Source organism: Calidris pugnax, unplaced genomic scaffold (assembly GCF_001431845.1).
Source record: "Calidris pugnax isolate Ruff unplaced genomic scaffold, ASM143184v1 scaffold173, whole genome shotgun sequence".
Classification (NCBI taxonomy): Eukaryota; Metazoa; Chordata; class Aves; order Charadriiformes; family Scolopacidae; genus Calidris; species Calidris pugnax.
Genome location: NW_015090917.1, coordinates 231,961 through 254,101, shown reverse-complemented (window position 1 = coordinate 254,101; position 22,141 = coordinate 231,961). Strand labels below are relative to the sequence as shown.

At 42.7% G+C, this 22,141-nt stretch overlaps 1 protein-coding gene across 8 annotated transcripts in view; it reads right to left on the bottom strand.

Annotated features, from left to right (window-relative positions):
• The window catches only part of HNRNPM (heterogeneous nuclear ribonucleoprotein M), a 38,205-nt gene extending 17,128 nt beyond the window's left edge, over positions 1 to 21,077 (bottom strand). The window contains exons 1-11 of one of the 8 annotated variants that reach the window (XM_014949678.1): positions 20,902 to 21,077; positions 15,886 to 16,055; positions 9,105 to 9,157; positions 8,242 to 8,249; positions 8,037 to 8,154; positions 5,435 to 5,632; positions 4,509 to 4,662; positions 3,379 to 3,428; positions 3,024 to 3,084; positions 946 to 1,047; positions 318 to 362 (exon numbers count right to left, since the gene is read on the bottom strand). In XM_014949678.1, the coding sequence (XP_014805164.1) occupies positions 318 to 362; positions 946 to 1,047; positions 3,024 to 3,084; positions 3,379 to 3,428; positions 4,509 to 4,662; positions 5,435 to 5,632; positions 8,037 to 8,154; positions 8,242 to 8,249; positions 9,105 to 9,157; positions 15,886 to 16,055; positions 20,902 to 21,071 (1,129 nt within the window). In that variant the 5' untranslated portion in view covers positions 21,072 to 21,077. Of the gene's footprint in view, positions 1 to 317; positions 363 to 945; positions 1,048 to 3,023; positions 3,085 to 3,378; positions 3,429 to 4,508; positions 4,663 to 5,434; positions 5,633 to 8,036; positions 8,155 to 8,241; positions 8,250 to 9,104; positions 9,158 to 15,885; positions 16,056 to 20,901 lie in introns of those variants that run through there. The other 7 variants (XM_014949674.1, XM_014949672.1, XM_014949675.1 and 4 more) reach the window with 7 other exon arrangements.
• Between the last annotated feature and the right edge of the window lie 1,064 nt (positions 21,078 to 22,141).

Here is a 22,141-nt window from a genome sequence, read left to right as displayed (position 1 = left end):
CAGACCATTTCCACAGGCATCAAGGCAACTCTCTATCACAGATCCACAAAACAATTTGCTCAGAATTTGGCCACAGAATATCTCCTAAACCAAGGAGCAGTTTCAATAAGACCCACAACAAACATTGGTCATGTTTTATCTAAGGTATTAACCCCTTCCCATACACCTACAGTAGTTTTATTAATACCCAAAAAGGAATAAGTTATTACTAATTTGATGGTTTTAAAGAACATAAATGCCTGCCAAGCATACATGGCTAAGTTTACATGACTTTCAGAAAGCCCAAGCTATATACATGTCAAAAAACCACAGCTTACCTCCCATTTTATTCATTCCAAAGCCCATGCCTTCCATTCCCATTCCTCAAAATAAAAGAGAAAGCTTTATGTAGCAGGTGTAATTCTACAAGAGTTCAGCCATTAGATTGGCTGTAGAAATAGAGACCATACAACGTGTCCACTGTTTGAAGAGCTTACATGTGATAACTCTGAGGAGATCGCAACATTCCTTCTAGAAAATGAAGCAGCAAAGGGGAAAAACCCATAGGCATTTATAAATTGAAAGCTGAATGTGTGCTACTTTTTAGGTGGCTCTTTAAAACTTGTGCTATTTAAACATGTCCTAAACAAAGATTTGCAAGCCCACTAATAAGTGTTAAAAGTGACAGATGGTTTTAAAAGTTTAATGTATATTTGCAGTGTCTGCTGCTCATGCTCAAGAGTCAGAAAATGAGAGCTGTGCCTTGACCACAGTGAAAAAAAAAATGGAGTAGTTGGTTAAATTCAAGTTTCCATTATCAAGCTCATTACTTTGCTCAACAAAAACTCATTTGGCTTTAACACTCCTAATACACTTCAACTTTTTTGTGTAGGCAGAACAAAGCTATCTACCTTCTACACAGCTTAAAGCTCTCATGAAACAAAAGCATAGGAGTAATCTTCTTACCTCCAGGTCCCATGTTGCCCATTCCCATGCCTTTGTTTAAATGATTTGCATCAATAGGTTGACCTCCAGGTCCTAATCCCATGCCAATACCACCAAGACCATCTGAAGAAAATATTCAGATATCAAAAAAGCCTTCTTTCCATAGTTTGACAAAACAGCAAGTTTTATTCTTAAGTAATTGACTTCCATTCTCCAAAAAGCTTGCTGTGTTCCCACTTTGGGGTGTGTACTTAAAGCATGAAAATGTATAGTAAATTCAGAGTTGATGTGTTTTGAAATATACTAAAAACTCTCTCAAATATTATTTTTTTTCCTCATAATCCATTTTCCATCTTACTACTGAGAAAACTTGTTTGGTTGGTTGGTTTTAAGCTGACTCCTGAAAAATAACTGGCTAGAACACTGCTTGTTTTGTGCAACTCCTCAAACTAAGGAGAATAGAGTGGGCAATTTAGTATTAAAGATCTTCTAACCTTTGCACAATATTACCCTTGATTGACAAATGGCTTATTTCCACCTTTGCCAAGGTTCCTTCCTTGGAGGTAAGAATTTAACCACAAAGTTCAACCTATCATTATGATAGCCACCTATAGAATTCAGAGCACACAGCCAGCCTCTTCTCTGAGCAAACAAAAATATATCATTCCCAGGCATAATTTTGCATCTTCCTGTACCCAAATGAATTAAGGAATCCCCAGTCCAAAGAAAGAAGAAAAAGCCCTTGTGTTTTCCTTATAGTCAATCAGGAAGGAGAAAAAAAAAAAAAAAGAAAAAAAAAGAGTTCTCTGCTTTTGCTTGCATCAAACAACAGCTTAATGGCATTCTTTGCCTATGAGAAGAGGACTTCCTCATTTACAGCTCAGCACAATAAACACAGCAAGTGTTGAACCTTATTTGAAAGCAACACAAGATACCCCTTCCCTGCCCCAATAAAGGCCAAGAAACAGGCTTCCATTGGTATTCGTCGAGTTTTATATAAAAATAATTAAACTGGAACCCAATGACTTTCTCTTGAAAAAGAAGCGTGCCACTAGAGAAAGTCAAGGCAGCAATAAACCCCAGGAATTATATTGCTGTGGAATAAGGCTTTGACAGATACACAGAAAACTGAACTAATTAAGGGATGGATTGATTGTCAGCCACTAAAATTGTGCAAGTTGGCAGCACAATTTGGTTCCAATGGTTTGGTTCCCACTTCTAAGGAAACAGTGACTGGATGAATTAAGGCAGTTACATTAACTGCTACACTTTACATTTTTGCTAGATTTAAACAAATTAAGCCTGTGTTCTCCCACCTCCAGCTCTTCCCTTTCAACCCAGTCTCATTCACTACTTTCAGGATGTCATCACAGCACAGCTGAGGTTGGAAGGGATCTCTGGAGATCATCTGCTCCAGTCCCAGGCTCAAGCAGGGCCATTGAGAGCTGGTTGCCCAGGATCCATATCCCGAGGGCTTTTGAGTATCTCCACGGATGGAGACTCCACAGCCTCTGTAGGCAACCTGTTGTTCCAGTAGCCATCCACCCTCCCAGTAATTTGTTTCTTTATATTGAGCTGGAGTCTCCCTTGTTTCAGTTTCTGTGTACTGTTATATACATCAATAAGATCCCCTTTAGAAACCTGAGGGCCTGGAAGAGTCTCAGGTCCTCAATTCAGCCCTTCCAATTTAAGAAAAAAAATATTAGATACCCAGAATACCATTGGGTAAAAGGAGGCACGCTTTTCCATCTTGACTGATTAATTATGTTGCCATTAAATCCCACTATTAACAGTAATTTTACAAGGCATCAAGTCTTTGAATTGCAATTGAGAGATGTGGAAGCCTTGAGAACACAAATGGCATAATGTTCATAGACAAGCTCCTAGCTATGAGCTGAAAAAAAATACCCCTCCCCCAAAAATATATATAAGACTGAGCAGATCTTGTTTACTATTTCCCTCTTTGATATTGCTCAGGCCATTTGGATCCCAGCTTTCCAAATATGAACCAGTTTTATTGGGGCTGGGATTGGGTCCCAGTTGCTGAACAGCAAAATAAAAAAATACATAACATTTTCAGTCATGCAGGAGAGACTTACGAGGGAGCTGTTGGGGTCGCTCTGGAGGGAAGAAGTCTCCTTTGGGAAAGGCTCGTTCATCCTAAAAACAATTCAATATATTAAAGTTTGCAAGAAAAGTAAGAAATTATTTCTTGCCTTTGCTTTAGTTTAAGTTTCTGTGTTTTAAATAAAAAGAATCTTCACTGTATTTATGATTGTTTTTTAGCAAAATCAGAATTAACCTTCCCCGATGGCATGAGTTGACATCACTAGGAATTTAGGCAAGTCCCACATTCCCCCTCCCAGTATTTCTGCCCAACCCTGAAACCACATCATCCAAAATCAGAAGCACAATCACAGTTCAAAAAAGCAGGGAGGATTTGAATGTCCTTACCATTTTTACATGCATCGGTCTGTCATACAGCAGCTGCCCATTAAACATCGCTGTTGTTTCATTAAGGATCACTGTTCAAGTGCTAGAATCACAAAGTCTTAAAAGTTTAAAGCACCGTCTGATGCAGAGTCCAAAACCAGTCAGATTAGCAAAAATCCTTCTGCTTTCTCCAAAATTAAAAGGCTTTGAAATCCAGATAACCAAATATTCAAAAAGTGGCCTAAAATGTGAGTTAAAAAATACTCTTGTGGTTCACCTTAAGTTCATTAAGAGATTGCTCAAAATATGACTCCAAGTCAGCCTAAGTATTTAAGTGTTTCATCAGTAAATTTAGGCATTTACAACATGAGAAAACATATAAAAGTTGAACATTTTGAAATCAATAAATAGCCAAATTTTGAAGTATTTCATGCTAATGAATCATGTAAAATTCATATAAGCCTTCTTCTCACAGGGCTGAACTTACCAGGTGCACGTGCAGAAGGCAATTAAACATTCAAACAGAAAGAGAAGCTTGGGGGGAAGAGTATTTCCCTCCTTTCCACACACAGCCACATGCTGAGAGATCACACACACAGGATTTGCACTTCGTTGTGGTTTTTGTGGATGGTTTTACAGCAAACCACCGCCTGCACGGGGTAAGGACACAGGGAACAGAGGAACACACTAAGTCAAGCCATCTCACATTGCTGATGTATCTGTTAGGTTCCTCCTTTCCCTCCATCACAGCAATTTAAGACAAATCTTTTCTCAGATATTGCATTTTAATACTAGCTACAACCTAGAGACAGAAATGTACTGTTTGGGCTGGAAACACATATATCCACATAGGAAAGAGAATCCACTTTGTTAGTGACCCTCAAACAGCAATAATTTCCTCAATATGGACTTTTTCCTCTTTTCGAAAGAGAATCCACTTTGTTAGTGACCCTCAGCAAACAGCAATAATTTCCTCAAGATGGACTTTTTCCTCTTTTTCAGTTTTCCTTACATTTTCTGTCCACCGCAACGGTTTGACTTAGTGTGACATGGCAATATCCTCACATACAATATTACAATTTATATTTTCATCCTGCTTTCTTGACTAAGTCATTTGCCTACTGTTCACCATCATCACTCTTCAAGGATACATATAGCCTGAACAGCCTCTATAGCTTGCTCGAAAGTGACGGTGCCGATCCCACGACTTTTGCCATCTTTGTCTTCTAATATGTCAGCCCGAACCACGACGCCGGCCATGCTGAAGACTTCTTTCAGCTTCTTCCAACCAACTTTGTAATCCAACTGGAAGACAAGCCATATTGGAAGTATGAGAAAGTTCTTACATTTCCTTTCCTGATATCGGCAATCTTAAGAAACGAAGGGTCTTCATGAAGATAGGATAAAATTGAAATAGCATAAAGAATGCTACAGAGCTTAATATGATGTTCTTGTTTTTACTCAAAAATACGTAACACAACGGAGCTGGGGTCTGGAGAGTCTTATGAGGAGCAGCTGAGGGAGCTGGGGGTGTTCAGCCTGGAGAAAAGGAGGCTGAAGGGAGACCTTCTCGCTCTCTCCAACTCCCTGAAAGGAGGGTGTAGCGAGGCAGTCTCTTCTCCCAAGTCACAGGTGATAGTACAAGAAGAAATGGCCTCAAGTTGCACCAGGGGAGGTTCAGATTGGATATTAGGAACAATTTTGACACTGAAAGGATTATTAAGCCTTGGAATGGGCTGCCCAGGGAAGTGGTTGAGGCACCATCCCTGGAGGGATTTAAAAGATGGGTAGACATAGTGTTTAGAGACATGGTTTAGTGATGGTTTTTCATCAGAGTTAGGTTGATGGTTGGACTAGTTGATCTTAAAGGTCCTTTTCAACCTGGACCATTCTATGACTCTATATAGGATACATCTTCATTGACAACTTCACTAGCACAGAGAATCAACAAGACTGGCCACAGAATAATTCCATTTCATTGGAAGAGCTGAAAGTCTAAGGCTTTTCTTCTAAGTCGTTAGATTTAACTCAGTTAAGACAGATATTCTGTGCACAGATCACACAGCACAGCACTTACATTAGCAACAAAGACAGTGCTCCCAAGCCTCCCTGCCTGTAGGGCATGAATGATCTCGTTGGGTATGTTGGGATTGTTGAGGATGCTGGGTGGGATATTGATCATGCCAGGGCCGCCCGGGCCTGGACCAATACCCATTCCACCAGCTGCTGCCATGACCTTCTGCATCGCTCTCCTGGCGTGTTCGCCGTCAGGATCCTGCAAACACAGAAACAACATGCTCGGTTCCCTTGTGGGGATTTAGTGATACAACTTCAACAGTCATAAGGAGGAGGGATTTCCCTTTCCACAGGGCTGTCTGCTCCCTACAGATTTCCAGCCAACTACTTCACATACCATTGCCATCCCCTAATTTATTGTCATTTAACCAATATGCCAACACCCTTCAAGTTATTCCGACTCATGCATTTCCCCTGATTCTGAAAGGGATTCAATACCAATTAGAACAGATAAACCCAGAATAGCACTGGAGAGGTCTGGGAAGACAAATGCCAGCTAACTCTTGGCATCTTCAAAACAACGCACCAATTCCTTTACCTTGCACTTGGATTTCTTTACAATACAAGATAAACTATATAATATTTCAAGAAGATTGCTTTGGGTAGTACTTTTTTTTCTTCTTCTACCCCCACACCAGCTTTCTAACCCCCAAAAAAACTCTTTTAATGTATCCCCCTATTACTACATAATCTCTCATGCTAGAGAACATGAAGCATAGGATGAAGAATTCAAGGAAGTAAATAAGATTAATTCTTGTCACTTCACTTTATACTGAAAGCGAAGGCGAGCACCTTCACGACACAAGGTGAATTTATGTGACTTCAGTTGGAAATGTCTGTATTCAGTGAGCAAAATGCACCAGCACTGCACAACTGCTGAAGAAAGTGAAATGTCAAATAGAATTAATTCATCAGAAATGCAGATGTTTTAAAAATAAAAGCTATTTGAATTAATTTGAATCTTGATCTGAATTTTCAGACTAAACAATAGGATATTTTGAAAACAGGAGAAAGGTAGCTTTCACATGATTATTTCAGCTACAGAAAATCAGAGTAGTCTGAGGTGGAGAACACATTAAAGTGAATTAAATTTCTTATTTCACTATTAAAATAATGTATTGCTTAAAACAAGATGAGCTCCAATAGACAGCCAGGGGTGGTTGTCATACAAACTAAAGCCTTCTCATCAGGCAAAGAGCTTTATCTATTCTGCTATGTTTATGATGGCACTGGAAGGCCTTCATGCTCCCCTGCAGTGACACAGCCACCAAGGAGAGGTATGTGCCAGCCAGTTGGCAAAACTGATGCTGATGGTCATCCACCAGAACTTAATTCATGCCACACAGTCAAACTGGGGCTCTTGGCTGGGGTAAGTGGCTAAAGCCCCTAATACTGGTAAAATGCTTCTTCATCGATTTAAGTATCGCTTCTGTTCTGTCACACGGGCAGAAATATTCTGTGACAACAGTTTCATGAAGAGTTGGGCAAATTACAACCACTTATTCTCATGGACTGGTACCAAAGGGCAATCTGACTTCCAGTACTAATGGTGTATCAATCATTAACAGGAAAACCAACCCAGAAATGTCACTAGGGTTTTCTTCCAAGGTTCCCCCTAGAGAAGCCACTAACTGGTGAAGCCCAGGTACAACTAAGCTTTTCTAATCTTCCACTTCACCTCTTCCTTCCTTTAACGGGCAGCGAGAGGTCAACAGTGCCAGAAGATGGCTCGTGCCCAGGAGCAGGCTGCTGCTCCAAGAACTCATTGCTCTGTGAGGTTTAAGAAGTGCTGTCCCCATCCTTCTTCCCAAACACTCCTCAGACCACAGCAAGGAGCGGGTTGCAGAGGGCAGAGCTTCTGCACACATTTCCTGTCTCACACTCACACAAATGTCCTTTACTCCTCACCATTACATGGGCAGGGCACGACAGAGCACCAAGCCCACTTAGCCAAAATGTCCTTTACTCCTCACCATTACATGGGCAGAGCACCAAGCCCACTTAGCCAAGGACACAGCTCACGTACCCTAAGGTGAAGAATCAGTGCTAAAGTCAGTCCCTTTTTATTTATTTGATTTATTTAATTGAACCTTCAACGCATGTCGCACTGGTTGACAATACCAAAGCCATTAAAATGGAAATAAACCTTTGTAGTATTTCAGAAGCCAGCTTACTCTATGGAATTGTTAGTAGAAAACATTCATCACGATGCAGAATTAAAAAGGGAAGGCAGTCAAGAACAAGCAATGCTTATGCAGGTTTCTCCTTCAAATCACTAAACAAGAAACTACACCTGCAGTTAAAGCCAAACTCTTGCTTTGTCCAAGCTCTGCATTGTTGCCACCAGCACCTGGTATTTAAACCACATTTAGTCTTGATAATCACATTCAAACTCAAATTCTGCACTAAATGGTGATGGTAAAAATTTAGTCTTGATAATCACATTCAAACTCAAGTTCTGCACTAAATGGTGAATGGTAAAAAAAAAAAAAGTTGCCTGTCTTTTTTTTTTTAATTTAACCCTGTTGAGTCCTGCCTTTTGTAAATTATTCTTATCTGCAAATGAGTCAAGAACTACCCCTTCACCTTCAAATTCAACATACTGAAAGAACAGATGCACGTCTTACTTCTTTCACTTTCAATGGTCTTCCACCAAGACTATGCTTGTTCAAAACCTCTGCAGCCTTTTTCATGCTTTCTTCCATCTTGAATTCAACAACACTGTGGGGATACAAGACATCTAAGAACATTTGCTTATTTTTTGAAGAGTTTCCTTATTTCTTGCTATAAATTCAGAAGTGAACTTACGCGCATCCCTGACGAGACGATTTCACGGGCGAGTAACAGGAAGGAGAGGAGGGAAGAAAGAAGAAATAAAGTAAGTAAAAGCACAAAACACACAAAAACACTTTTTTTTTAAAAAAAGTCAAATCACATTAGTTAGCCCTAATAGCGAAAATAAATGTAATCTTACCCAATAAAGCCTTCAATACTTCAATAAAGCCTTCAATATCCATAAGATATAATTTCGTATGTGTTAACAGGATTAAACTGTTTCACAAGTTCTAACCACCAGAACTAAGGCCCGATTCTCCAAGAGAAATGCCACACGCCTCACGGGACCTGTCCTTCCCTGTCGTACAGCGACACCCTTGCCGTATCCTCTCACCCTAAATCCATGCCCTTCAGTACAGCTAATGTGCACCTACGACTTATTTTTCCCTATAAGACACTGGACTAAAGGACTTAAGTACCTATGAAGGCAATATACATTTACATTTTAGAATTGACTGCTGTTGACTGGCACAGGAGGTGTAGTTTACAGAACCTGCTTTTGCACACTGGCCTTACAAATTCCGCAAACCACTACGGTGACGTTTTCCAAAACGCAAGGATTACCTTACTATTCCATACCACTATACATACTGCTGGGGTCCGGGGCTCATTCAAACAGCCAACACCAACTGAACACAGTGGAAGACCACCCTAACGCTGCTTACGAGGCCCCATCCCACCTCCTCCCCACCCTAAAAACCAGCTCTAAGCCACCCTACGTTATAGCCGCTAAACATACACGCTCTCTGCCTTCCTGACTTCATTTCGTTCCACGCCACCATACAGTTACATTTGTCATGTAGAAAATCCACAGAAGAAATCTCTCAAACACTTACCCTTGACTTTCCTTCAGCGTCCATTAAGAGCTCCACGTATGTTACCTCACCAACTACAAATCAGATTCCAGACGACACATATACCAAGGGAGAAAAGCCAAGAAAACAATGGGAATTTAGAACAATCAACAACCGTGTATGGAGCCTCTGCCTTATAAGAAAGCCCAGAAACACTCCATGTTCTCTAGACCACAAAACTGGACAATTACAGGTATGCAGTAAAGTTTTAAAAAGAGTTAAACACGTTCTTGATTTTCCTCCGCTTCAAAAGCCAGCTATTTCCACAATATCAGTTTCCTTGATCTTTAGTACCCACTCGTTACTTGAGGCAATCCAAACCCATGGGAAAGTCTGCAAGAACAAGTTTCCTTCCCTTCAATCTTGTCTCCAAAGTCCACAACTTGAATAGTTATTTGCTTTTCTCTGGATTTAAACAGAAACTTCCAAAAGGGGAGGCAGACTGAACCAAGAGAGCAAGAGATCATCGACCGCCTGTGATTTATTTCAGCAGGTTTTTAGCTGTTTGTTAAGCCACAATAAAGTCCATTTTTTAAGCTTCTATAAGTAGTATTAAATAGTCTGCCACGTTTGCCCTCAAGACGGTTTTTAGCTGTTTGTTAAGCCACAATAAAATAAAGTCCATTTTTTAAGCTTCTGTAAGTAGTATTAAATAGTCTGCCATGTTTGCCCTCGAGACAAAAAACCAGTAAAAGGCAAAACACACTGGAAAACATCTGCACCTTTCCTCACAAGATTAGGATTGCCTTTCAAGACCACATAACCATATCGTGTACCTCCAGAATACCACTACCGAAATGGCTGCTGCCTTTGAAGTGACTGGCATACAGAAGAATCATCAAATAAAAGGGGTTGTTTTTTTTTTTTTACTTTTTTTCAAGTTTTAGAAGTCACCGTTTTTAAGCTTAAGATGCTGATGGCACACCTTTGAGCCAGAACTGGAGTCTCACACTCCAGAGTCTACCTCTTGGCAAGGGACAGAGAAGAAGAGGTGTTCAGCCTGACCTCCCACAGGACCAGTCATTGATAGGACATCTAGTATCATTAAAACATCCTGAAAGGTCTCTCTCAAAGTTATAAGCAAAGGAATGCTTAATGAAATCACTGCCTTTTTTTTGTTTTAAATCACCATATCTTATTTAAAAGAATAATTTAGCGATATGAGCATTCCAGCCAAAGAACACTTACTAAGACAGAATAAACTCTGATGTATTCAGGTTTTTATGAGGATAGTGTTTGAGGCTGGTAGAGGGTTAAAAGTCCCTTTGAAAGGGACAAGGCAGATCAGTGTGTTCAATTACTACACACAGCTTCACCATCTAAACAATATTTCTTGATATAAAGCCTAAAAAATCAATTCCATCCTATAACCTGAACAGTATGAGATCATGTAGTGCATGGAATTGTTTCCACAGTGAAAGGGGCCGCACTGTAAACACCCCTCCTGGACTAGTCCTTGGTGGCAGACGGTGGCCATGCACTTGAGTCCAAATATTGAGCATTACCAAGCCATTCTGAAGCCATCCATCTCAACAGCAGCAGCCAGAGTCCAACCAAGCTTTGATCAAGAATGCAAATGTGATTCAACAATTTAGGAGTAAGACAACACATTCCCAGGTTACCTACGATACCAAACCACTCCGTTTCACCCAGAAGTCCCAGATTAGTCTGTGACTTTGCTCCTAATAACACTAACGAGCCCCTGGGTCGGGGGCTCTCTCCTCTCCCAACCACTGATCGAATTCAGCTACAATTCTTACTTCAGATCCACACAAACACTTCCAAAGAAGTTTGCCAAGCTTGAACATAACGTATTGAAAACCATTTAACAGTTACTCTTTTAACAAATCTCTGAACCACAAGATTTCCGGGAGTCCATCACACCAGCAATTGTTTGTCACTTGGAAAATCTATAATGTGCCAATTTTGCTCAGGGCTTCACATTCAAGCCTTATAAACACCTTTATAAATAACTAAATATACATCTTGAAATACCTGTTTTCCTTCAAAGGACATCTGAACTTCCTGAAGAGCCAAATTCAAAAAAACAGCAGGGTGGAAGAGGAACAACACAAATAGTGTAACAGCTCAGTATCCAGGAGACACCAAGTCCAGAGCACAAAACAACTGCACTAAAAATGCATTATTTTTTTTTCCCACTTGAAAAAGATGTAGAAGGATTCAACACGACACTTCTTCCAGGAAACTACTGTTTGAGGCTGGCAAAGGAAATTTTTTTTAAGAACTTATTCTGGGTAACATTTTATTTGGCTTTTTTCTAGACCCCAAGCCACAGTGTCTCAGAACATCTGGGAAGAAGCTAAATAGCAGACAAGGGGGGGGCTACAACAGCACACAGGCCATTAAGCCACAGAAAAGTACTGACAGCAAGTATCCACGGACTAAACCTGCTTCAGAGGGCAAAAGAAATGCACAACGATCCCAGCAGGTTTTCTTTCTGCTAAAGAACAGTTGGCTTTTTTCAGGAAACATCTCTTCTACCCACGAGTGAAGAAATTTCTTTTAAGCACAAGAGACTGTTAGTTAAGGAACTCAAGTTTATTACCAGGTCAGCCTCTGAAGGGAGATAAGATTTCCAGAAAACCCTAGCTCTAAGTCAAGGGAAGGATAATTAAGAAACAAATTCCCCGTGGTGTCTTTAAGACTCAACTTAGAGCAGACGGATTTATTTATCTTTTTAAACTTCACACTTGAGAGAGTTCAGAAGCTCAGCATCTCCTAAAGTGAGACTGAGGCAGAAATCACTGCAATAACCAAAAATAGAAGCCAAAGGATTCTCCAACATTACTTATTACAGTCATTCCTTCGCCCCCACCCCAATTAAGATGTTGAAGCCAGGTTGGGCTCTCAGCACTCAGGTGCTCCCCAATGACCCTTCAGGAAGCTCAGATAAGCACATCCATGCAGTAAATAAATCGAGGCATGGCTTGGATGGATTCACCCAGCCCTAAAGACACATCTGGGAAGTAACTGGGATAACCAGCTCAAACATACACATCAACTTTGAAGATTATAAAGTTGAGCAATATGATTTTAATAGGTAGCAACAAGTCAAGAAGCTCTGAAAGGCACAAAAGGTGCAGAGGGGCAAGTCTCAGCAAGAGCAAAAGCACAGAAACTGAAACAGGTGCAGAGGGGCAAGTCTCAGCAAGAGCAGAAGCACAGAAACTGAAAAAAAAAAAAAGAAAGAGGTAAATGCTCTATATCACAGTGATTTCTTTGGCCTCGGGGGTCAAAACTAAATACTAAATACAGCAGGAAGCCTCTGGACATTATCAAAGCGAGACAGATGTCCCATCATCTTCTGAAGTAAAGAATTACAAGCAATGTGACTGATTCAAGAGGACCCTGCCATCGAAAGCTTTGTACTTTCAATGTGAGGCAATTCAGAATTAATCACAGCTCCTCTTTCATTTAAGTGTTTAAAGCTCAGAACAGGCAACCTCTAAGAAGTTACATGGGAGGCTTGAGCTGGGGAGAAGAGAAACACACTTTATACACGTACAAAGCTGTTGTAAAAAGGGGAGAAGACAAGCATTCTTCCCAAAGCAGAGACAGAGAAGAGCTCACAAGCTATTCTTTTACAGTAGGGGAAGGGAATTCTCACTTTTGCACTAGGGAACCCAGAAAAAAAATAATGGGTTATTTTGACTCCAAGAGTCCAGGCAGGGAAGATGAAGTGAAAAAGCTCGTATGTACCAATGGGCAGTGCCTCTTTGAAAAGGCAGTTAAGGCCAATGAAAACAGAGCAACTCATTAGCACATCTACTGAATTAAGGGGGAGGAAGTCAAGTGTTGAACTGTTTATTCATCCTTTTCTCTTTGCCCACCTAAAACTTTGGCCTGAGAGCACACAGCGACAGACTCTTGGGCACTGTAACCCAGGGGACTCTCCAGTAACACCCGCCTTCAGGTACTGGAATAACAGCTGTTAGTACCAAAGTAAAAAATCTGGGATCAAATATAAGAGCAGGAGGGCATGAGTTACATCTTTAGATGGCCACAAAGGTTCCAAAACTTCCAGAGATGGAGCAAGAAAGAAGGCAGCACAAAGTTTAGCAGCTGCTCTTCTTCAAAATTTAAGCTGGGGAAGCTTTGTTGCTTCTTTTTCCTCACATCTTTTCACACATCCAGGTTTCCATATGAAGATTCAAGCATGCCTGCCCCACACTCCAGCTAATCTTTCTCCTCCTACTGCATGGCATCTTGGTACTGCAGTCAGGAAAAAGAATTCAAATACAAAATTCTGTATTTCCTAAAGGAACCAATAGATATCTCCAATTCAAATACAATTCTTTTTTATCACATGGTATCACCTCACTTATGCCAGCTGCCATGAAGCATTACCATTTTTCTCCCGAAGACAGAGCCATTTGTTGGGGGGCCAGATTAAGACAGCTATTTAGCATTCAATCATGTTCACATTTAGACTCCACTTACATGCTGAAGAACTGCTGCCTCAATCTTCTCCTGAAGCCATTCACCAATTGCCAGTTATCAATGCTGATTACATCAGTTTAGTAGAACCTTGTGTTTGTCAGCCAATCCAAGGGAGTGTCAAACAAGAACATTTTTTTAATGTCTTTAATAAGTACGTCATACTGCATACCTGTAATTGAGCTTCACCAACAAATACACTGAAATGACTGAACCAAGGCATTACTCTTGAGAGAGATGTCACCTTTAGAAGACTTGAGATGTACGCGTCTGAAAAAACCAGGGTGCAGAAATACGAGCAGAACCTCCAAAGCTCGTGGCTCCTAACCCATACTTACTGACGCAAACCAGCCGACGGAGGTGAACTCCTCCTACGTCCAGAACCTGCTCTGCCAGCGCTGCCACCAGCTCACGTCTTCACGACTGCCAAGCGATGGAGCAGCCATGAAACACCTATGGTTACCCTTTGGGTACAGATCTGCTTCACGTGCTCCCAAAACCTTGACCGTTTGGCCTGTAATTCTTACACTTACGAACCAAGAATTCTAACGTTTAGTTTTGTTTTTTTCCCCCCACACACGGTCACATTCCTGGTTCTTGGAACTACTATGCCTTGTATGGAGAAATACCGATTGAGCGAGTTCAAGCACAGCACCAGAGCACCAATTTGGTAGAAGTCAGTGACTAATTAGAATGAATCGCAACTCAACGGCAAATCTAAACTGTTGGGAGTTTAACAAGCAGTCCCAAAAACCAAGAACAAGGCTTCTCCGTGCTTAGCATAACAAGCCCTGCAGACAGAAGGGAGAGGTTTCAATGTTCCCCTAGGAGTATCTGCTGGAATGAGCAGCTGAACAGCAAGGCAGGAAACAATCTCACACCGGCCTTTTCCATCCACGTGAACTGGAGAGAAACCACAAGACACTTGGAAGGGAATTCAACACAGTGCTTAAAATTAGACATCTACACATACAGATACTCCTATTAACCAACCTATCTGGTGTAGCAAAGCGAAAGCATAGTTTAAGGCAAGGGATCATTCCTAATTAGAGCCTGTTCAATCAGTCTTCAAGACCGTAATTCTTCATATTACAGAAAACCATTACTAATCTCAAGCATTAACGTTTCCCAGCCTCTAATTAGGGAAGTTTCCCAGGGCTACAGTCCTGAAGTTCGTTACGCAGACTCAGTTCCATTTTGCCTCCAAAGACAAACATTTTAAAACCCTTTGGAAATTTGTTTTCCCATTCGTTAGGCCACACCTTATGAACACATCGACTATAATTCCTCACCCAGTTCAAACACAAGTGAACACTGATCACTATTTTGCAAGACATTTATGACTGATGCTATGTATTTTAGAAGTGACCCACAAGAGTTGTATCAATTATTCTTAACATGTTTTGAGATTTTTTTTAACAGTTCAAACACAAGTGAACACTGATCACTATTTTGCAAGACATTTATGACTGATGCTATGTATTTTAGAAGTGACCCACAAGAGTTGTATCAATTATTCTTAACGTCTTTTGAGATTTTTTTATGATGGAGAAGCCAAGTATTTTCTTGCCACTCCGCTGCATTTCCAAGGTGACTTGAAAACTACTAAGCCAGGTTATTAAAGAAATAACACTACATTTACACTTGTCACCACCTGAGGACAATCTGCTCAATTTCTTCAGCTTCTTCCACAGATGAAGAAGATGCCATGGTCAACAAACTAAGCCAGCTCCCATTCACATGGGACAGTTAAATAGAAGTAGGGAGGGGGAAACACCACAAACCTGATTTCCAAAGCCCTAACCATGTTGCAGCACATGCCAAAGCACAAACCCAATTTTTTCTTTTTTGCAGGTCACCCTTAAATACATTTCACTGCTCTCAAATGGCAGTATGGATCTTTACCTAAGCACAAATCACTACAAAGTTTGGGGACACAGCTCTATATACACACACTACCTTTATTACCCAAAAGACATTAAAATGCTTGAGAAAGTTTTGTTGCATGACAAGGCTAAAATCTGATAAAAGCCTCTTTTTTTTTCCCCCCTAAGAAAAAAAATCCTCTTTTAAATCTCCGATGAAGCACTAGGAGCTGTATGCCAACATGCCTGTGAAGGAACCATCCACCTGGAAGGCTGCCAGGGAGCAGGTGTTGTGCAATCCCCAAAAAAGGCTTCAAGCAGACCTTTTACAAAACTGGTGTCACTAGGGTCCACCCAGAACTTCAAGTCTTAAGTTTACAAACAAAGTCAGCCACAAGTAAGATGACAGACATCACTTGGCCACCTGAGTTGTACATTACCTTTCTCTTTGACCAGGTCTTTCAGAGACTGCCACTTCACATCAAAGGGAATATTTGTAATAAAAGCTCGGTATCTCTTAGCAGGATTAGCATATGGCTCAAAGCGATTTCCTCCTCTTTTGACACTTTTCTCTTTTCTTTTTTCATTTTGGCTTGGTCGTTCACCTTCACTGCAAGCAAAGAAAGATCACACACGTTAACTACTCTGGCATTTGATCAACGTCATACCACCTTTTGGAACAACACTTGTTACATTCTTAAAACCAAATCAAAACTTGCAAACTTTCATCCATTCACATTATTTGTAAATCATTACACCTTTCAACCAAAGCTGGTACACACAGTACCAGCACTACATGGTGTATTGTAACAAAGATTTCCTAACAGCAGACAACTTCTGACATCAAACCCCACTACTTCCTCCCACATTTATCCAACTTGACCAAAGTTTTCCATCTCATAAACTCTTTAATCCGACCAAGCCTTGCTCCATCTCAAGATGCTCCCAACCAGATGCCCATCCTACTTTTCCCCTTAGCACACTATACTAATTAAACACCTTTTAAGTCAAATGATACATTGGCCCATCATATTTGTAGTCTTACACTAGAGGAACCTGAACAAAATAATCCCATGTCTAACTATCAGGTCAACGACTCTTACCTAACACCATTTTTTTTTTCCTCCTCAAATTAATACAGGTTTTAGATGACACAAATTCAAAGCCTCTGTGCACTGCAGAAAACATACTGAATAGTTCTTTTAACTATTTTAGAATACCAGCTCTAACACGTCAAAAATTAAAAAAAATTAGAAATTAAGACCATTTCTCAACTAATCTAGATGACCATCAGGTTTTAACAGGACACAAATGCCCCTACATTACAATATGGTAAAAAAAACCCAACCCAGCAGACTGAAATACTTCAGCCTGACATGATTTCCTTAACTAATTCAGTTAATCTCATTGTTTGATTTGTGCTGGTTGAGAGGAAGCAGAAATGCATCTGAGAACATGTTAGACAAAAAATCTGTTAAAGTTTCTAAAACTTATCTGTACATAGACCGAGCTTTTGCTCAACTTAAAACCTACGCAGCCCTGCAGAGTCCAGGCCACACCAGAAATTCTGGCTCTGATGTGAACACACTCCTGCACCAACACTGTCCATTCCTGTCGAACCATTTCAATCACTGGTCAGATACAACAGCCCACGGGGAAAATAAAAGAAACAAGTCTGCAGATCACAGAATGATCTGGGGTTGGAAGGGACCTCTGGAGATCATCTCCTCATCTCCTCCAACCCCCTGCCAGAGCAGGTCCACCCAAAGCAGGTCCCACAGGAAAGTGTCCAGGTGGGGTTTGAATGTCTCCAGAGAAGGAGACTCCACCACCTCCCTGGGCAGCCTCTGCCAGGGCTCTGCCACCCTCACAGGAAAGAAGTTCCTCCTCATGTTTAGATGGAACTTCCCATGGTCAAGTTTGTGCCCGTTTCCTCTTGTCCTGTCCCTGGGCACCACTGAAAAAAGCCTGGCCCCATCCTCCTGACACCCACCCTTTCAGTATTTATAGGTGTTGGTCAGATCCCCCCTCAGCCTTCTCTTCTCCAGACTAAAAAGACCCAAAGTCCCTCAGCCCCTCATCATCTTTGTAGCCCTCTGCTGTCCCCTCTCAGCAGTTCCCTGTCCTTCTGGAACTGGGGAGCCCAGCACTGGTCCCAGTGCTCCAGCTGTGGCCTCCCCAGGGCAGAGCAGAGGGGCAGGATGACCTCCCTCCACCTCCTGGTGACACTGTTGCTGGTGCCATTGGCCTTCTTGGCCACAAGGGCCAAGATTCTACATTTGAGTGGGTTCCCCTATTTTTATTACATAGCAGCCTCTGCTTTTTCAGCCACAAGGCTGAAAACCACACAAAAATATTATACTTTATAGATACAGCTCTACGTATGGCCAGTATGGAAAAGAGGTCCATAAAAAAAAAAAGCGTGCTTTAGTTACGTCCAACATTTATTTCATTAAAAAATTTCCTTTTTAGACTTCCCCTCACTGAACTTTTTTAAAGTTTCTTGAGTAAAGAAGTAATTAAAAACCCAAAAATAGATTCAAAGTAGGGCAATCCTTTGAACACCTTAACTTCTGTTTGGCTGAAGAAATAACACAAAATTTAGCACTTATGCTAAAAGCTACACCCATTTTTTTTTTATAGTTACTCCTCAAACTGGAACTATTTACATTTCCTCTGGGTTGAACCGCTGTATAACATGCTTTGAAGTAATGTGGTACGATGCAGATATTTTTTGCAATCTGGCAGCTTAAAAACACCTCAAGCTTTGATAAATCTGTGAAGAACTCAAAGCCACAGCACCTGCCATTAAAGGCAAGCATTAGCCTAGAAAATAGTCCTTTTCTTAACAAATTCAGCCAGGTCAAAAGAAATGTCAAGGGAACTACTTTAGCTGCAAAGTTTTGTGGTTTTTCTTTTTCCTTATATGGGTTTTCAGACCCCACCTCCATGGGTTTCACACACCAAAAGGACAAGCACAGACAAGCCCAGGTCCACAGAGATCACTTAAAAGATGTGGTTACCAAGTAGGGGAACAGCTGAGCATGGAGGGTTTCTTTTAAAAGAGTTCTAGACAGCAGGAAGGAAGGAGCCCCACATCACCTCTAAAATACACCAACCCCACCTGAGAGTATCCCTAAGTTGGAAATGCAGGTGGGATAAAATTCCCCCAGCAGCTTTGCCCATCCCAGTAAGAATCCACTCTAAGTAACTATGATCCATTTCCACCAAGGCTAACACAAGATCCACAAAAAATAATACACCCAAGTAGTTACTTTCAGAAGATACTTCATCTTCTCTGTTTTGTTTTTTTTTTTTTTCCCTTGGGTTACAGAACTGAAATGCTTTATAAAGATTAAGGAAAAATTATCCCGTTTGTGATGTGTGTAGAAGGAGGAACTGAAAGAGAAGCTCTTATTTCCCCCAAAGAAACAAACTATTATGCACATTCCTCTGCAAGACTTCATAAATGTGGCACCTAGGCCCAAAAAGTGTACCAGAAATTGCTAAGAATCAAGATCTAGGACAGACAGATCCCTCTTTCCCCCAGCCCAGCTGAAAATACGTTCACGTGAACGTTGGCACTCATCGCTGTGGCTGTGTCAGCTTTGCCACATGGAGGTCGATATTGCACACAGAATTGCACCTAGATAAAAAGATAAGCTCTCTGGAGAAACTCCAATTATAAAGAAGGTCAGGGGAAAAAAAAAAAAAATCAGAACAAAGTAGACATTTCTACTTATAATTCCAGGAATAAATCGTCTACCCATATAAGACAAATTACTGATTACATTATTATCTAGAGCTGCCTGCTCTGCTACAGTTACCATGAGCAAGCTTTGAGGTATAAACAGAATCTTAAGACATGAACATCTTCAATGCAACAAATACCCAACATGAGAAGGAGAGAATATGATGGGAAAGATCCTTCCCTAGCCCTGTTGCTGTATTGGGTGCCATGGTGGGACTGGGACCCCCACCCTCCAGAATCAGGATTATTTCCACTCCTGAACAGGCACATCTGTTCCTGCCTGGCAGGACACAGACAGAAAGAGTCACATATATAGATAATTTTTCAGAAAGAGTCACATATATAGATAATTTTTTAGTTGCAATAAGCACAGTTTCATTGTTTTGTGTTGGAAAAAAAATAGATATGGACTTTTTTCCCCCCCAAAAAAGGTGACTTCCTTCCCGATCATGTGAAACACAATCCACAAACTCAGGCAGCAGAGGCAGATGAGAGTGGTTTTTCAAATTGAGACACATCACCATCTCTTCACCATATCCGTATTATCTCCAATTAACTACAGACCATCAAGCTGGCCTCTGTTCTTCAGATTTGTCAGCTCTGGGTCAGGCTGCAGCTATGCAACATGCCTGGGCACAACAGCCTGCAGCGACCGGCAACTTGGCTGACACACGACTACAGAACACACCTCAGGAAGAGCAGATAAACACATCTCACCTCACGTCTGAAACATTACTCACAGAACGTGAGGTTCAAAATGCCGATTCTTATCTCCACAGCGTTTAAGGCCTGCGGCCAGAAATTAACAGAAGAAAAAGTGTTCTTTATTCCACAGATTTGGCATTAAAAAAAAAGCTTTGCTAATGATGGAATTTTCCAAAGCAAGGTTAGCATCAGCATAGCAAAGTGACAAGCACCTCAAACTTTTCCTGCTTATCATCCCCACATTTATGGACCTTTTACCTTAATATATTTCCTGTAGATTTTTTTTTTTTTAAGTTTCTGTAACATTCTACTGACATCAGACACGCAACCCTGACTTAGCACCTGCCATCACCTTCAAGCCCTCACTCTCCAGGCGTTTGACTCTCCTGTTCCTAACGTGCTCCAGAGGGAAGTCATCAACCACCAAACGGAGCATACCTTACTCCAAATGTTGCAAGAATATTAGAGACGACTGTCTGAGAAACACCCAACTCTTACAACCTATCATTGACACAATTAAAAGTAATTGACTTCGCACATCAAACCCCACCCCGCCGGCACACCCTATACCTCTAGGGGAAGTTTTAAGTTCTCCACTAAGGCCCAGGAGAAACGCTTCCTTAGCGGGATAGGCAAAAATCCCCCTGGTCGACCTACAGCGGGGTCTGCGCGGTGCACAAAGCACCAGGCCGAGGGACCGGCTCCTTCCCCGCTCCGGCCTCAGACGGCGGGAGCCCCGGGACGCGCCTTCCCGAGGCGGCTGCGCGCCCGCCAACCTCCACGCCGCAGCGGGTAGGCCCTGTCCGGCCTACCGGGCCGCGCCTGGAGCCGAGAAGCGGCCCTCGCCGCGGTAGCGACCCTGAGCCCAGTCCCGGTCTCCTCAGAGGAGCGGCGGCGGCCCCAGGTCCCCCCTCGGCCGGGCTGAGGCCGGGCCGGCGAAGGCCGCACGCGGCGCGGCAGGCCCAGGCGGCGGCGCGGCCCACACCGGCGGCCACCCTACCTCTTGGGTGGCGCATCCCCGGCACCGCCTGCCCCGTTAGGCGGTGGCGGAGCCGCCGCTGCTGCCGTCGCCGCCGCGGAGGCCGCTGCTGCTGCCGCCCCCGCCGCCGGCTCCTCCATTTTACCGCCGGCGTTTTCCGAAGCCGCCGCTACCGCCGCCGTGGCCGCCATTTTCCCAGCGCTGCGCCTTTGTGTGGAGGAGAGCCCGCCCCCCTGCCTGCGCGCGGGGCACGACGGGACGGCGGCGGCGGGCGGCAACGGCGGCAGCGGCACCGCGCATGCGCATTGCGACCCCCCCGCTTCCCGCGCAGGGCGGGGCCCCAGCGCCTGAGGGGAGTTGGGGTGGGGGGGTAGAGCCTGAGGGGAGGGGGGGGATTGTGCCCCTCTGTCCCGCTCTGGGGAGACACACACAGAATCTCACAGAATCACAGAATCTTCCAGGTTGGAAGGGACCTTAAAGATCATCTTGTCCAACCGTCAACCTCACTTTGACAAAAATAGACACCCGCACAACAAACAAGGAGCATCATCACTAAACCAGACCTCCCAGCACTACATCAACCCGGCTTTTGAACACCTCCAGGGATGGGGCCTCAACCACCTCCCTGGGCAGCCCATTCCAAGGGCTGAGAACCCTTTCAGTGACAAAATTTTTCCTAATATCCAGCCTGAACCTCCCCTGGTGCAACTTGAGGCCATTTCCTCTTGTCCTGTTGCCTGGGACTTGAGAAAAGAGACCGACCCCCATCTCTCTACACCCTCCTTTCAGGGAGTTGCAGAGAGCAATAAGGTCTCCCCTCAGCCTCCTCTTCTCCAGGCTGAATAACCCCAGTTCCCTCAGCCTCTCCTCATAAGACTTATTCTCCAGACCCCTCACCATCTTTGTTGCCCTTCTCTGGACCCGCTCCCAAGGGCAGGTTGGAGGGGGCTTGGAGCAACCTGGTGTGGTGGGAGGTGTCCCTGCCCAGGCCAGGGGGTGGCACTGGGGGGGCTTTAAGGTCCCTTCCCACCCCAACCAGTCGGATCCTGTGATCACAACAAGCCATTAGGTGCTACAGGAGCCCCATGGTGGGTAACTGCTCGCGGCTCATTTTATTACTACAGTGATAAACTAGAACCTCTGAGCAATAAACCATCAGCTACAAACTCAAAGCAATAAACCATAAGTTAAGGACTCCGAATCCTCAGTTTTAAGCGAGAAATACGAAGCAGAATTCCCTTTGGGAGCAGGGCCGGGCGCT